At 40.5% G+C, this 17068-nt stretch overlaps 1 protein-coding gene across 5 annotated transcripts in view; it reads left to right on the top strand.

Annotated features, from left to right (window-relative positions):
* The window catches only part of MARK1 (microtubule affinity regulating kinase 1), a 115480-nt gene that overhangs the window by 50062 nt on the left and 48350 nt on the right, over window positions 1-17068 (top strand). For all 5 annotated transcript variants that reach the window (XM_074949228.1, XM_074949227.1, XM_074949226.1 and 2 more), the window contains exons 3-5: window positions 98-151; window positions 15609-15657; window positions 16802-16867. In XM_074949228.1, coding sequence (XP_074805329.1) covers window positions 98-151; window positions 15609-15657; window positions 16802-16867 — 169 coding nt within the window. The remainder of the gene's footprint in view (window positions 1-97; window positions 152-15608; window positions 15658-16801; window positions 16868-17068) is intronic.

Below are 17068 nucleotides of genomic sequence, written 5' to 3'. Positions count from 1 at the left end.
TGTGTATGCACATTAGATACGCAGTGTGTTTAGCTACTAAGGTGCACATTGTTGTCAGAGCTTTTCACAAGTTTAGTAATACCTGTTTTTCCCCTAGGTTGCTGTGAAAATAATAGATAAAACCCAGCTAAATCCTACCAGTCTACAAAAGGTAAGTATGGAACCTTTGTAATTTTGTAAACAATTGAACTATGCTGCCAAGGAAAGTAAAGATGATTTTTTGACCCTTTATATCAAAAATCAGAAATCTTTGGTTGTGCTGACTATTATTGCGTGTATGCTGCTGAGGGATAAAGTGGTATCCTGCTACCTCACATACCTAGCTGTATCTGGAGTCTTAATTGTGCTGACAATAGTTTTTGTACATGGTTCTTAGTTGAATGTTGCTCACTTCTATCCTCATCTCCCTCTTCCCTCCCCCCCCCCCCAGCGGGTTTTGTTTTGCTGAGTCTGAAAACTGTCATTTAAAGTTTTGCTACCAATCAAACGTAGAATAATTCTATATAAAAATGTCTATCTCCTCACTTAAAATCTAGGGAGCAGTAGTTTTCCCTAATTTAACTTGTCCTGTTGGATTTTCCATAATAGTGAAACACATTTTGAGGAGTCAGAGTTACTAAGGCTTAATTGACTTGAAGCTCTGTTTGTATATATTTCAATTTTATTAAAAAATATTTGTTACTCAAGGGATTCTTGTCAATTACTTTGCTTATATATAATCTTACAGAAATTCCTTAAGTGGTTACAGAAACTGCTGATTTGTCTGGCTTCCTGTTTCTCTGGTTAGTACAAACTATTCATAAACCCCTTTATAGGCCGTCCATATTGTTGTGATAACAGTATTTGCCCATGATGGGCCAACTCGGAGCTTCTGGTTTTCAGTGAAGAGTTGATTTTTTTTTTTAAAGTATGCGCATGACAGATCATGTGTCCTAAATTTTGACCATTTTCCGGTGTTTCTTTAAGGTTTAAGTTCACCCAAATATGGAAAATCCATACAAAAGCCCTCTATCCTTCCTAATTAAGTTCCATAGCAGATTGGAACAACCATATGGGGAGCTTCTGTACCCCAAAAAGGTAATCTTCATGCTAATGCACTTACGCTAGCTAAGAAGGGACCATTTGGGGTGCACCTCCTGCCTGTTGCTGGGGTGAATTCAGCTCTCTCATCTTTGTTCAGTTCCTCATATAAAGCTTAGTTATTTAGCCTTTCTGTTGGGATGGATGAATTTAGTGAGAAGGGTTAAAAAATGAGTAGAAAGCAAGAGATGCACTCTGAAAATACTTATGCTGATTAGCTAGTGCTTTGTAAAAATGCCAGCCTACTCAAAAATTTTTCTAGTTTCCTCTCTTCCTGTCATTTTAAATAGAATTTGTGGCTGAGGCATGTGAAAATTTGCCCAATGGCTTGTTTGTTGTTACATTCTGAAATGACAGCATTTGCACAGGGTACCCTTTTTGACTAAACCAATTGTTGAACAGTCATTTTGCAGGAAATATTTGTGTTCTTCACCTTAGTTCTACTTTTCAAGACTGCACTTGCTATTCATATATGGCCAAAAATTTTCAGACCAAAGGGAAAAAAGGGGGATGGCACCTGGACTTGAAGCGATGAATGAAGGCATTTAGTTTCCTCAAGATCAGGGTGGTAACCCTTGCCTCCATAATTCCATCGTCAGACTCACAGGGCTGCTTTGCAGCTCTTGACCTGCAAGATACTTGGTGAACAAATATTTTATCTAACGTTATAGCCGAAAGACTCCAGGAACTGCTATTTGGTTTCTAGAGATAGTGAAGAGATGTAAATAATCTGTCTAATGTTAATATTAACATAGATGAGACATACGCACAAATAATGAAAATCTATGCAGTTTATCTATGTGACATTGACCTCTAACTGGTTTGAATGAGAAGGTGATGTTTTAATTTGAAACTGTTGGTTGTTGCCACAATTGTTTTTCCATTATGCTAGTGCCTAGAGGCTAGGGCCCCATTTTGCTAGTCACTGTAAAACCATATAACAGATAGTCCATGCCCTGAAGAAATCACAATCTAAGTGTAAGACTGCAGACAGCAGGTAGATAAAATAGACCAGAGAAGCACAAGGAAACAATGAAATGATTCATGCTGACCAGTAACAGTGGTCTCAACAAACCAGCTGTCTGTACATTTTTGAGACACTTTTTTTAAGTCATCACATCAAGAAGAGTTTAAAGGAAGGGTTTGAAGGAGAACAGTCAGGTGGCTGCGTGGATATTCATTGGGGCAGCATCAGAGAATATGCAAAGGTGCTTGTTGGAAAATGGTGGTTAGACTGTAGTTTGTGGATTTTAGCTGTGTGGACAGAGAAAATACTCAGTCTTCAAGATATTATGCAGGACATAGTGATATGATTTATACAGTACCTGAATATGAAGAACTAGAAAGGGCTGAGTTGAGGGAAACCTAGTTTATAGGTCTGAGTGACAGAGAAGTTGGTGATGTCCACAGTGACTGAGAAAGGAAGGATGGGGAAGGGCTTATGGAGAAAAGATTAAGAACTTAAGAACTCTATTTTAGTCATGATTACTTTAAACTGACAGCAGGACATCCATGAGGAGGTGGCAGGAAGACTGAGATTTTTAGTTGGGACAGGCAGAGACAGGTCCGGAGTAGAGAGTTAGATTTACCAGTCAGTATAGACATGAAAGCTGAATTTGTGTTTGTGGATGAGATTGCCCAGAGATAATATGTAGAGGAAGAAGAGGAGACCAGGGATGGAGCCCTGTGAGAGCCCCACAAAGTTGAAGGGGGTAGTGAGCAGGACCCTCTCCGAATGCCACACTAAAGTTTTAAGTGATGTATGCTGGCAGGAGAGGACTGTAACTAAAGCAGAGGGAGGACAAGATGTTAAAAAGAACAATATAGTGGTTGACATCAGATGCAGCCAACAGGTCAAGAAAGATGCAAATAGAGTATTTGTTCTGGATTTTGGCTGGGAAGAAGTTGTTAAATACTTTGATAGCTAGAGCACAAGGGGTGGAAGATGGTTTGCAGAGCATCTAAAATGGAATTGTCTTGGAGAAACTTCAGATGGCAGTTTTAGACAGCATGTTCAATGAAATTCAAGATGAAAGGGAGGTGGGGTGGTCCATGTGGGATCAAGAGTGGGATTTTTTGGGTTGGAAGAGACTAAAGTTTGGTCTACACTACAATGTTAGGTTGTGATAAGGCATCTTAAGTCCACCTCATTATGGTAGCATACACGCTATAGCCTTGCTCCCACTGATGTAAGTGCCATACTACACTGACATTATAACTCCACCTCCACAAGAGGCGTAGGGCTTACGTCGGTGTAGTTAATGTGACACAGTGTCTATATAGACACTGCGTCACATTTACATCTGTTGTTGCTGTCATTCTTGTCAATTTCATGGCTCTGTGCTGGAGCCATGAAATTGACAAGAAAGCTGCGCTGTCACTGGGGCTGGTGGGCTTCTGGGCTCCCTGAACCCAGTCTGGCTGCTCCCGTGCGGTTCCCAGCCCTCCTGGCTCCTACCCCGCTCCCAGCCCGGCTGCTACCCAGAGGCTTCTCATTCCAGGTGGCAGGGACCCCAGAGCCCAGTGGGGCAGTTGGGCTCTCAGTGATGGGGAGCTACGTGGAGCTAAGAGCCCAGTGTGACAGGTTAGGTCACAGAGACCCCCTTGGGACTGTTACTTGATGTGCTGAGACTACTTCTGAGCCCGTTTTCCATGCCAGTTTGGGCCTTCAGAACACTGCCTTGTTGAGCCAGACCCAGGGTCTGAACCACGCCCAGACCCAGGGTCTGAACCCCAAAGCTGCAGACTTAACTGAAAACAGCTTAAGAAGTGCTCCTGTCTCCAGCACCCAGACACCCAACTCCTAATGGGATCCAAATGCCAAATAAAACTGTTTTACCCTGTATAAAGCTTATACAGGGTAAACTCATAAATTGTCCGCTCTCTATAACACTGATAGAGAGAGATGCACAGTTGTTTGCTCCCCCAGGTATTACTTACTTACTTACTCTGGGTCAATTAATAAACAAAAGTGATTTTATTAAATATAAAAAAATAGGATTTAAGTGGTTCCAAGCAACAACAGACGGAACAAAGTAAGTTACCAAGCAAAATAAAGCTAAATGCGCAAGTCTAAGCCTAGTAAATTAAGAAACTGAATATAGGTAATTCTCACCCTCAGAGATGTTCCAATAAGCTTCTTTCACAGACTAGACTCCTTCCTCGTCTGGGCCCAATCCTTTCCCCTGGTACAGTCCTTGTTCCAGCTCAGGTGGTAGCTAGGGGATTTCTCATGACTGCAGCCTTTGTTCTGTTCCACCCCCTTATATAGCTTTGGCACAAGGCGGGAATCTTTTGTGTCTCTGGGTCCCCACCCCTCCTTCTAAATGGAAAAGCACCAGGTTTAAGATGGATTCCAGTACAGGTGACATCGTCACATGTCCTGGCAGACCCCAAGCCTTCATTCTTACTGGTCTGACTCACAGGAAGGCTTGCAAGGAAACAGAGCCATTTACAACCAGTTGTCCTAGTTGGTGGGAGCCATCAAGATTCCAAACCACCATTAATGGCCCACACTTTGCATAATTACAATAGGACCTCAGAGTTATATTTCATATTTCTAATTTCGGATACAAGAATGATACATTTATACAAATAGGATGACCACACACAATAGATTATAAGCTTTGTAATGATACCTTATGAGAGACCTTTTGCATGAAGCATATTCCACTTACATTATATTCACACTTATTATTATATTTTCATAGAATCCTATGGAGTGCAATGTCATACCCAGGCGCTCAGTCCCCCACACAGCCCCTCTTAAGTTGACAGAAGCACTCCTAGTGAGGCCACACACCACCAACAGAAGGAGGGTAGTGTAGATGTGAATTTATGTTTCTAGTGTAGACATGCCCCAGATCATGCTTGTATTGTCATGGGAGGGAACCTAAGGAGAGGGAGAGGTTAAGGCTAAGGAAGGGATGAGTGTCGGGTAAGAGATTAGGAGACAAGATGGAATGGGGTCAGTGGGATAGGTGGAGGAGTTAGAGGAAGAGAGGAGATGAGGGTCTTCCGCACCAGTGATGCGGGGAGGAGGAGAAAGTGGTAGGAGGGAAAGGGAAGGAGAGTGGGAAGATCACATCAATCTTGTCATTTTTCTCTTTGAAAAAGTCAGCAAAATTTTCTACAGAAAGAAGTAGGGAGAGGATTTGAGGAAGGGGTCATATAGCAAATAGGTGGCTGGGATTGTGGGAGCCAGTCAGGGTGGAGAAGAAGTAGAGTTGCCTGGCTGGGTAAATGGCAGAATTGAAGAAGAGAACAATTTGTAGTGAAGGAAGTCACTATTGTCATGAGACGTCTGTCAAAAGAAATTACAGAGTCTCACATTGATTTATTTTGGTTTCTGGAATTTGTTTAGCACAGCATTCCAAGAAATCTGTTGTTTTCTTGGAGTTCAATCCTGAGAGGTCCTGAATACCCTTGATTCCCACTGAAATCTGTGGCAGCTGAGGGTGCTCAGCACTTTCCAGAATCAAGCCCTTAGAAGGTTTCACTTCTGTTGCTTTTTCGCTTAGTAAGGCCAACTGGTACAGTAAGACCTGATGGAGAAGTTTAAAAGAAGGTCTAAAGGTCAAACTTCAGATATTTACCAATGCCTGTTTCCCAATAAAACTCTTACTATGTCCTGAGGAAGATTAGGAAAGCGGTTTGATTAATAAAAATTATTCTGACATTCAGATTTGGTATTGGGGGATTCTGGATTTATGATAGTGTTGCGAAATGGCTTGCTTAAGAATTATGTATTAACATACAGTAGGTGTACATAGGAAATCCTGGTACAAAAAATTAGGATGTCTGAGAGAACTTGTATTTTTTTTTATTCTTAATTCCTGTGCTTCAAATGTGAGAACTGTGTATCTGACTTGTTTGCAGATGACTAACAAACTTGATTATTTTGCTTGGGGAAAATTATGTCTCTCCCAGAAGTGTACTTAGCTGCTGACCTACTTGAATGCAATTACTCTTTAAAATCCTGTTTGACCAGTCATATTCAGTATCTAAGTGTCAGCACTGGAAGATGATAAACTTCCCGTGGCTCAGATCTTAGTTCATGGGTTGTGTTTACCCCCCTTGTAAAAAAACAAAACAAAAAAGCAAAACAAAAAAACCCACTAATTGTTTTTGGTGCTGGGAGGTGGGGAGGAAGAAACTCCAATTTTTATAAAATGAAACATAAAATAAATACTGAGAGATTAAGTTCACAAGCATATTTATTCTTCAGACAGAAAGACATGTTGTCCAAAATGAAAAACTTGTAGTTCTGTAGGGAAAACACACTAACACAACATTAGTCTCTCCAGTCTAGATAAACTTGACTAATTGAGGGTATGTCTACACTGCAATTAGATTTCCGCAGCTGGCCCGTGCTAGCTGACTCGGACTCATAGACTAAGGGGCCACTTAATTGTGGTGTAGATGTTCGGGCTCTGTCTGGAACCCCGGCTTTGGGACCCTCCTACCTCGCAGGGTCTTAGAGCCCGGTCCCCAACCCGAGCCCAAATGTCTACACCCAATTAAAAGGCTCCTTAGCTGAGCCCCGTGAGCCCAAGTCAGCTGGCCCAGGCCAGCCGCAGATTTTTAATTGCAGTGTAGACATACTCTGAGTTAGCATTTCTGTCCGCCCTGAGATATCAATACAGGTTTGGCAGCTTGCTTATTTTTTCAGCACTTGCACTATTTCAGAGCTTTGGATATACCCAGTCTGAATGTGGTGGAGCTATGGCTCGATCAGAACTGAGCTGGCTGGACAGGAGTGCATGTTTTTAAAAAATTGACAGATTTCTGAATTCAATTGTCCCGTCTCCTGTAATTTTACATCCACAATTTTTCAGCATTTTGATGTAAAAAAAAATTTGTTAGAAATTTGAATTTTCAGTATTAATTGTGAGAAGGAAAAAACTGTGTCATATTATTAGCTAAGTAATGGAAAGGTTCCATAACATCTCCAAATCACTTTTCAGTTGTTTTTCTTGTGTGCTTCCAGCTCTTTGTTAATTAGATGAAGGAAGATTTCAACTGAGATTCCAGCAGTAGTAACCTATACTATCTCCGGAACCTCCAAAACTACTTACAATTTCTTTTGTAGGCTCCCTGTAGAGTCCTGTGTAGTAAAATGCATACTGTGTTTTAATCAATCATCCTTGTGCTCAATGCAGGTTTCAAGAAGTTGAAAATATGGACATAATATTCCTGAATTGCAATGACCTTTTTCAGTCAAGCAGCCATGAAGCTGCTGGTGTTTGCGGAAGAGTGCTTGACTTTTTGTGATGTGCTTTAGGATCGTTTTTACTACTTTCTGAACATCAGAAGTTTAGGATGATTACACCTGAGAGAATCTCATTTTTCAATCTGCTTTTTGTTTTTGGAGTAAATGGTGAAAATACCTCATTGAAAGCTACATATTTTAAACTTATATGCAAATTAGGACCCCATATACTTTGTGCTTTTAAAAAATAATTTTGACTAACCTACATATTTCACTCTTTCATACTGGCATACTTATATATTTCTGCGTGTGTGTTTCCTGTTAGGTGGTCTGACATTTGATAGAATGTTTTCTCTAGAACTTTTCAAACCTATTCAAAATGTAAGAAACTTTCAACAGGTTGAACATGTTGTTGTTGTTCCTGTTTTAGGTTAAGCCCACAGTGTATTATGTGCTTTCCAAACACACACACAAAAAATACACAGTCCTTATCCCAAAAACCTTACCTGCACTGGGGAAATTTACCCAAAAATTCAAACTGCTTTTAAAACCAATTGGAGCCCGAGTAAAAACCAGATTCTAGCAGCTGAAACTGTCTTTATAACCAGTGTAGTTAAGGCCTCTGAAGAAAGGTGAAGTTAAGGCTTCTGACAATAAGTGTAGCTAGACAGGATATACAAATGGTTCTGGCTACTTGAGGTTTGTCCACATTGTGTTCCCAACTGATTTTAAAACTGAATTGTAGGGAACATTTTCTCCAGTGCAGACAGAGCAAAAACGCTTAAAAGCTGTTAGAGAAACAGACAAATTGGAAATGCTAAAAGTGGTTCATTGCAATGTTTTACCTTAAGTAGGTGGCGGTCCATTTTTTATTATTAGTAGCAGTGGAGCTGGTAGTGAAGTCTGTAGTTGGACTGCCAAATGCTATCCATTATACAATTCTATTATTGGATGCCTGTAACTTTGCCAGACTGTTTGGATGGAAATTTTCCATGCCATGTATCTGCCTCAGGCTGTGTGATGTTTTTACAAAATAATAATAATTTTTGCTAAATCAGTTCCAGTGTTTCCAAGAACAAAGGAGAAAGGCATTGTTTTGCTCATATATATTTTTAAATAATCTCTCTCATTCTTAAAAACAGCTAACCAGGACTTTTTATTGGGAGGTGTCTTGGCCAACCTTAAGTATACTGGCACTACCAGCTCTGTCTAAAATATCTCCGAGTATCTATATCTTCCTTAGTGTAATCTGCTAGCTTCTTAGTTGAGTCACAACACAAGTGAGTATTCGGGGGGGGGATTTAAATGCGGAGGGAGCAGTGGCTTACCAAATAAGCTAAGAAAGGGCATACGACACATTAGGGTTGGTATGGAAGAAGATGTTTATGTGAGAATCTGATAAACAAGCAGGCAACAGTAGCCTGATTTTTGGAGTAGAAGTGATGGGAGAAGGGGCAGTGTGAAAACAGATAAGGGCAGATAAGTAAGGGCGGTCTATGTTTTCTGCAGGGCCTTGAACAAATGACAAGAAGCTTGAATTTGGTGTGGTAGAGCAGGGGGTTCCAATGTAGGATTTAAGGATGAAGGATACTGTCATACTGATGTTTGAGAAGGATGACCTTGGCAGCCCATTTTTTGGGTAGACTGGAGAGGGCAATGTGGAAGGCAGAGAGACTGTTGTTAAAATAATTATTTTGTTTGTTAGCTCAGATTGTTTTGAATTAGGTCATCAAAAGTGACTACTCATAGTTTAAATTTAAGTGAATGCTGTTTATCTTCAAGAAGACATTAACCTTCTATTTTGTGTTTATGCCAAAAGAGAAGAGAGAAATACACCACATGTTCTGGTTATGACAACCTGTAGTTTAAGTCAATTTTCCTAAATAGAATTTATGAATTAGGTTAGTAATGTTCATACTTAAAATATTTTTCTCTTATGTTTAAATCATATTGGCTTGGGAACTTTGTTAGAAACTCACCAGTGTCTCGGTAGTTTTACCTTTACTGGAACTCTTGGCCAGAACGAATTGGTGTGATTTGATCTGAATGCTTGAAATCATTAGGCTTAGAGACCTGATTTTTGGGTAGCTGATCACATTCTTTCCCCACTTCCGGTGTGCTTTTAAGCACACCATGGAATCTTCCCATGATTAGAGAACCTTTATTCTGCTGTAAATGCCATTATTAATATTCATGTAACTAGTATTGAATAAAATTTGCTTTAATTACGGGTTTTGTATAACCTTTCACGTATCAGTGTTCTCCATGTGCTTCCAGTAGCTTGCAAACCTACTACCTTGTGATCTCATCAGGTCTCACAAGCTGCAGTAAGCAAGGTTGAGCACTGCAAGAAATAGTGTTGGTGATTTAGCAGAGAGCTCTTTTCTCTTTGGGTCAGTGGTGAACCAAATGTCTGAGAACGATACGGTGATACTGTGAAGGTGCCATTTTTGGGGGGACGGACAAAATTGAAAACTCAGATTCTGAACAAGTAATTCTTAGAGATTTTATAGCCTTTCTTACGAGAAAAGGGGTATTAGCCCCAATATTCTGGCCAAAATTCAATGTGGTTAATTTGCTTTTTGAAAAAAACTAAATATGATCTGTTGACTAAATATGCCTCTTAAAAATGTAGATATGGTAGTGTGCCCAAGAGTTACATGATAGACTCAAGTGGCTGTAGCTTACATACACCTTTTTGATATTGATACCTGCGGCATAAATTATACAACTACGGAGTGGATGCCTTGGCCATTAACCCTAAATATGTTCTCCATCCCTCTCTCAGGCTGGGTCTATGCTATGAATGAGGGATGTGACTCCCCTGCTTGTGTCCCCATAGTCATGCTACCTCTCATGGAGCTCGGGTTAGTGTCAGTAGCAGCGTAGCTGCAGTAGCACAGCAGGACTGCGCCCTGCAGAATACAAACCTGCCTGCAACCGGTGGGCGTGTACTCAACACAGCTCAGCAGCGCCGCTGCTGCTGCTGCTGCTGCTGTGGCTACACTGCTGTTTGTATTTGCGTGTGCATGTGCACACAAGCATGGGAATCGCACCCTGAGCTTGGAGTAGAGGCATAGTCTCTCTCTCTCTCTCTCTTGCATTGTCTGTATTATTGAATTGTTCTACAGAATGAAAAATGCACCTTGAATTCCTTCTTTCAACTTGATCACAATGCCTTAATATTGTTAGCCAATATTCGGGGTCATATGGATTGCTTCTGATGGGGAGAGACATTAATGATGAAATAAGGATCAAATTATTTGATGCAAGCCTGTTTATTTACAAAGAATGTACATAGTGTTGTTTCCCTGAACACAGTAGAGCCAAACAGCAGGAGATAGCTTGTTTGCTCACAGTTCCAAGCCTCTTTCCAGCCAGAGTGCTACCCAAAAGCTCTCTTAGCTTTTTCTCAGGGTCAACAAGTGTTTCTCTGGCGATCTGCTGGTCTTCCTTGCTGCCTTTCTTGTTGCTCCTTTGGCCTTTCTGTTTCTTCTTCTCTTGTGAACACACAGTGCAATCAGATCAATCTCCTGCATTTGTTATCAAACCCCTGACAACCTCCTAGGGCCGCATGGCCCAGCCATGCCCCTTTTTGCATGCTGTCTATTCCTTGGGCAGTGACTTTCCATTGTTTCAGCTATCATTAAACAAAAGGGCATTTAATTGTTCCCTTATTTAGCCAGAATGGAAGGCAAATGGTCAAGCCCAATAGCGTCAATGAGGTGGTGGGATTGCCCAGTCCCCATCATAACAATATTTTAGTACATACGCCTGGTGTGTCTATATAACTTAACTGTTGTGAGTTAGGTTTGAAACTGAATTTCCATAGTAAGAGAAAACACACTAGGAATGCCTACAGGCTGGGGCAGAGCAAGGTACCAGCTAAAAGGCCACTTGAAATGTGGCAGAGACCAGCAACTGCAGGCTTACAAGCTGTCAGAAAAGTATGCCTGGAACGGATTCTATAACAGGTTGGTCCTATACTGAGTAGCTTCAGTTGTGAACAGGCAGTTGTAAGGAGAGGAGTTTTTTAGGGAAGAGACTGAATAACCATGTTGCCGAGGCCAAGACATCTACTTAATGTGTAGCTCCAGATTTTAGCGTTTGGAACTTGGTGTTCGAAAAGTTTCTGTAACAAAAAGTGGTATGCAGCTTCAGCTGTTTGCCATATGCAGTGTGCCACCACATCGTACCTGATTAACTTTGGAGTACAGGAGAGTCTAATACCTGGTTTCTGTTCCCTGCTTCAAATCAGGCAGAGCAGGGGATTTGAACCCAGGTATCCTATATCCCAGGTGAGTCCCCAACCACTGGGTTCTAGGATATTGTGGAGTGGATCTCTCAATTGCTTCTGTTGAAGCTGTTCCACTTTGTATAAAATACTTAGTGGGTCTGAGAGAGTGAAAATGGCTATAGTTCTCTGGCTGGGGCACGCACTCAGAAGACCCAGGTTCCAATCCCTGCTCCAAGTATTTCTGAGTATTTCATAGGAAGTAGAACAGCTTCAGCGGGAGAGATTGAGAGAGACCCATCCCAGAATACCCTATAGCCCAGTGGATAAGGAACTCAACTGGGATCTGGGAGACATGGCTTCAAATTCCTGCCCCACATTAGGCTGAACAGGGATTTGAATCCAAGTCTCCTACATTCTGGGTGAGTCCCCTGACCACTAGGCTATAGGGTAAAAAGGGGAAGTATCACTATCATAGATATCAGGGTTGGAAGGGGCCTCAGGAGGTCATCTAGTCCAACCCTCTGCTCAAAGCAGGACCAATCCTCAACTAAATCATCCCAGCCAGGGCTTTATCAAGCCTGACCTTAAAAAACTTCTAAGGAAGGAGATTTCACCACCTCCCTAGGTAATGCATTCCAGTGCTTCACCACCCTCCTAGTGAAAAAGTTTTTCCTAATATCCAACCTAAACCTCCCCCACTGCAACTTGAGACCATTACTCCTTGTTCTGTCATCAGCTACCACTGAGAACAGTCTAGATGCATCCTCTTTGGAACCCCCTTTCGGGTAGTTGAAAGCAACTATCAAATCCCCCCTCATTCTTCTCTTCCGCAGATTTAAACAATCCCAGTTCCCTCATCCTCTCCTCATAAGTCATGTGTTCCAGTCCCCTAATCATTTTTGTTGCCCTCCGCTGGATGTTTTCCAATTTTTCCACATCCTTCTTGTTGTGTGGGGCCCAAAACCGGACACAGTACTCCAGATGAGGCCTCACCAATGTCGAATAGAGGGGAACGATCATGTCCCTCGATCTACTGGCAATGCCCCTACATATACATCCCAAAATGCCATTGGCCTTCTTGGCAACAAGGGCACACTGTTGACTCATATCCAGCTTCTCATCCATTGTAATCCCTAGGTCCTTTTCTGCGGAACTGCTGCCTAGCCATTCGGTTGCTAGTCTGTAGCGGTGCATGGGATTCTTCCTATCACCTGCTGCTGGTGTGTACTCGTCATAATTTGCCTACCAGCTCAACCTCACAGGTGAGAGAGGCAGAGGAATGCATAGTTTGAGGATCCTTTTGGGGCTTAGGTATGAGCTAAGTGCCAGGCAACAGGATTGAGGCAATTTTGTGCATGACCTCTGGCTGAAATTTAGACACCTAGGGAATGTCTGGAGGGTTTTTGAGGAGTTCAGTTATGGATTTATGTTTCTAAAGCAGCAGTGAGGTGCCTAAATCCCTTTATGGTTCTAGTCCCTCATGACCTGGCTTTAGGAAAGCAGATTTTTTGGTCTGCTTTTTAATTTGCCTTTTTCGTGTTGTATATTTGCATATCATGTAAATTGTCAGTCACTGTGAAATCAGTTTGAGTCTTGAACTAATTAATAAACTTTTAATCCCTTTGGAATCTTTGAACAGAATAATGTGCATAATATTGGCGATTACTGCATACTTCAGATTATGTGTAAAATTGTATTTCTTTAGGATTTTTCTTCCAGATTCTAAATCCTTTTATTTATAGAAGTGTAACATTTTAATCCTGCTTTGGCAGACATGAGTTCATTAAAAGTAACTTATATTTAGACATTAATACTATTATGTTGTGCAGCCTGTCTTTGTTGTCTTCCTGCCAATATTGCAGTTTTTCAGATATCTGCCTAGAAGTTCTTCAGAAATTTTCATGCTCTACAGGTTGATGCTTTAGATTTGTTATCTTGCGTCTGGTCATTTCAGACAAATTTGTTTAATTGGATTGCTTTTCATAATTGTGAAAAATTCAGATGTAATGTACAAAATCAAAATACCAAAACACAAAACAGAGTCCATCTGACATATTAGTAATGGAATAATTGAGTTAATGGAAAAGCAAAAACACTTTGTAACGCAAATACGAGCACAATATTATTTACCAGACAGCCCTATTTGTAGATTCAAATTAACTAATGCAAACTGTAGGATGTTGCCTTTCATTTGGTTCTTTTTCCCCCCACCTTCCAGACAGATTCACACATACATTCTGTTTTTCTTCTTTGAAGGCAGTTGTTGAACATTTATATGAGGAGAAAGGATAGTGTCCTGCTAGAAGCATTTAACCAGTGTAAATATCTACTTGTGAGACTTCTGTTTGATCAAAAGCTTAATTTTCAAAATCATATTAATTGTAGTTAAGAAGAGGGGAGCACCAAATGAGAGCAGAATTATGGAGTTCTACTACTTGTGCAAATGCCATTATCTTTCATAAGACTTAAGAAACTAAAGGGTGTGCACTGAGTACAAAATGTTCAATCTAGTCTAAGGAAAATAATTGTGATTGTTGCTATTCTTAGATTGTGCTATTTGCAGAATACAAAAAGGGCAGTTAATCTTTTTGGGAGGGTTAGCAGTATTCCTCTCTGTTAGCAATACCCTTTCTTTTGGAAATTTCCCTCAGTCCCAAGTCCCCAGAGGTGTCCAGGGGTTACTGCTGTCTTTGCTCTTGAACCTCACTTGTGGATTTAGCCAGCTTTTGTCAAAGAAGGGACAGGATGTGGCATTCATAGTCGCTGAGACAGCGGACAGTTTGCCAAAGCTGTGTGAGGCTTTCTTGTATTTCTGCTCAGGACTTCTACAACACATCCATCCTAAGCATAAGGCTTGAGAGCAGTCAAGCACAGAGAATACCTTTGACAACAGAAGTATGTTCATTGTTCAGTGAAGGAAATCTCAGGTGTTATCAGTATTGTCAAACTCCAAACGTTCAAAAATCATGACTTTAAAGGAACTCCAGATTTTTTTTTTTTTTAATTTGCCCTTTTGGGTTTTGTGCCTTTAGGGTATGCTCACTTCACTTTTTCAAGCTTTTCTCTGCAACCATGAGTGCTAGAATTTTTGTGAAATAAAAGCTGAGATTTTCAAGACATCTCTCAATTTCAGTAAGGGCAGGGAGCGGAGGTGGAAAGAATCATCAGTTGTTACTGCTGTTGCATGGCTGGCAGACTTTATATGGTCTTAAAACTAAAAAATTGTGTAGCCCTTATGGATGTATACTCTTTCATATGTGACCTGATGTAGGTATTATTCAGCTCTGGTATGTGTGAATTGACTCCATTCATCTTCGTGGTGTGTTACCCCTAAAACCTAATTATACTTCACAGTCCAGTTTTTTCCCAACACCAGAAACACGAAGTCATGCACACACACACACACACATACACACACACGGAGTTATGTACACAGACTGGGTAATTAGTTGCATATACAAATGGCCAAATAAGCAAAGGGCAGAAATAGCAATAGGTCCTGCAAATGCCCTTTGTTGTTTCAAGCCAGTGGAAACTCTAAAAGCTGTTACTATATAAGAACCTACATATCTTTTTGCATACCTTGTTTTGAAACAAGTGCAGTTTTGTTGTGCATTGAAGGTAGTATGTGGCCCTAGGTTTTTAGACCCAGCCAAATGTTATAATAAAAATGTAGTACAGTGCTGTCCACAAAATGAGTCTGATGTCTAGTACAGTGAATAATGTAATTGTGTCTAGTACTGGATTATAACATAAAAGGCTATGTTAATATTTACTTAAATTTCCTTTCAACTTCCATTCCCCGTATAAAGTAGCATGTCTGAAGTAAAAAGAAAAGGAGTACTAGTGGCACCTTAGAGACTAACCAATTTATTTGAGCATAAGCTTTCATGAGCTACAGCTCACTCTGTAGCTCACGAAAGCTTACGGTCAAATAAATTGGTTAGTCTCTAAGGTGCCACTAGTACTCCTTTTCTTTTTGCGAATACAGACTAACATGGCTGCTACTCTGAAACATGTTTGAAGTAGCTCTTCCCCAGTAAACATAGTTTGAATAAAGCTGTTTTGTTTTCTTAACAGTTGTTTCGAGAAGTACGAATAATGAAGATATTGAATCATCCCAGTATAGGTAGGAATTGGATTTGTTTTTCTGGTGACTTTAATATTATACTCTTATCTATTTTGTTTGAATATATTTAGATATTGGTTTTTATTTATCCATTAAATCTTTAAGATGGATGAACAATGTACACTCAGGGCCAGATCCTGCTCTTGTCCTGTTTACTTCAGTGGACTACTTGCATGAGTAAGGCAAGCAGAAATTTGGCTCGTAAAGGATAACTTGCTCAATCAGAGGAAAGGGCTAACACTCAGCAAGGAGGTGGTGTCTGATGGCCAGTAGGGGATCTGGCTCGTACTCTTACTGTTGTTCAGATGGGTTAAAAAGCCTTTGCGCTAATGAGTTTTGCCACTCTCACTAAGAAACTAGGACCTAGGACCAAGAAACCTGCAAAGTGCTATCTTCAGAGAAACCAAGTTACAAAGTATGTAATTTTCCCTTTCTGCTTTAGTTCCCCCCACCTTCAGAGCCCTACTTTGTGATGACAATTCTTCTGGCTGAGGAGGGCTGGACAGTCTTGTTCCAGAGACAGTTAATGTTCCTGAATCGGCCAGAGGGCTTGTTGCATACAAGGTATGGACAAGGTATACAAGTTATTACATAATAGGTACTCCCTTGTCTCCATTCTTAGAGCTGAGTGTGCTGCATTTCCAGCATTCTAAGCTCCTACTGGTCCCCTTCCGTCCCACCTGTGACAGTGGTAGTTTTATTAATATTATATTCTGATTGGGAAAGCCTTTCAGTTAGAATATCTGCTCAGTTTGGCACCTAAACTTTGTGTCTTTTTAAGTTGATCAAAACTCCACAACTTCTCTAACCTGGAGCAGTTGGAATAGAGAAGTAATTTACTTGGGATTTTTGTGTGTTTTTTGGTAAGAATTCCTGTGTGGAACTAAACACTAATTTCAGCATGAATTTCATTTTTGTATAGTGTTTGTGAAATACTCCTGAGAAAGTTGTAGAAGATTTTATATATTCATGATGTTCTTACAACTTAATTCTCCTTTTTTCAAAACTGTTTAAATCTTCTGGCTTGGTGGTGTCACTGGTTAATAAATTTTATTAATTTAAAGAATAAGTGTTCGGGCTGTGTTTTAAAAAATTTGATGAATTTTTGCTGTTTGATGCAAGCTTTCATTCCTTTTTATTTCAGTAAAATTATTTGAAGTTATTGAAACAGAAAAGACACTGTATTTGGTAATGGAATATGCCAGTGGGGGTAAGTAGTTGTTGAACTCCAGTTTTATGGGTAAACTGAAAAGTGGAAAGTAAATCTTCATGCACAGATACCCAACTGAAACCAATCTTGACATCTGGGGTTGTGTTACGTCTTGTGTATTACATGTTGTCTGTCTGCCTCATGGAGTCTGTCAGGGTTACTTCCCCACTCTGAACTCTGGGGTACAGATGTGGGGACCTG

This window comes from Natator depressus, chromosome 3 (genome assembly GCF_965152275.1).
Source record: "Natator depressus isolate rNatDep1 chromosome 3, rNatDep2.hap1, whole genome shotgun sequence".
In the NCBI taxonomy this organism is placed as follows: Eukaryota; Metazoa; Chordata; order Testudines; family Cheloniidae; genus Natator; species Natator depressus.
The sequence above is the reverse complement of the archived record's forward strand: the minus strand, read 5'-3'. Positions and strand labels throughout refer to the sequence as shown.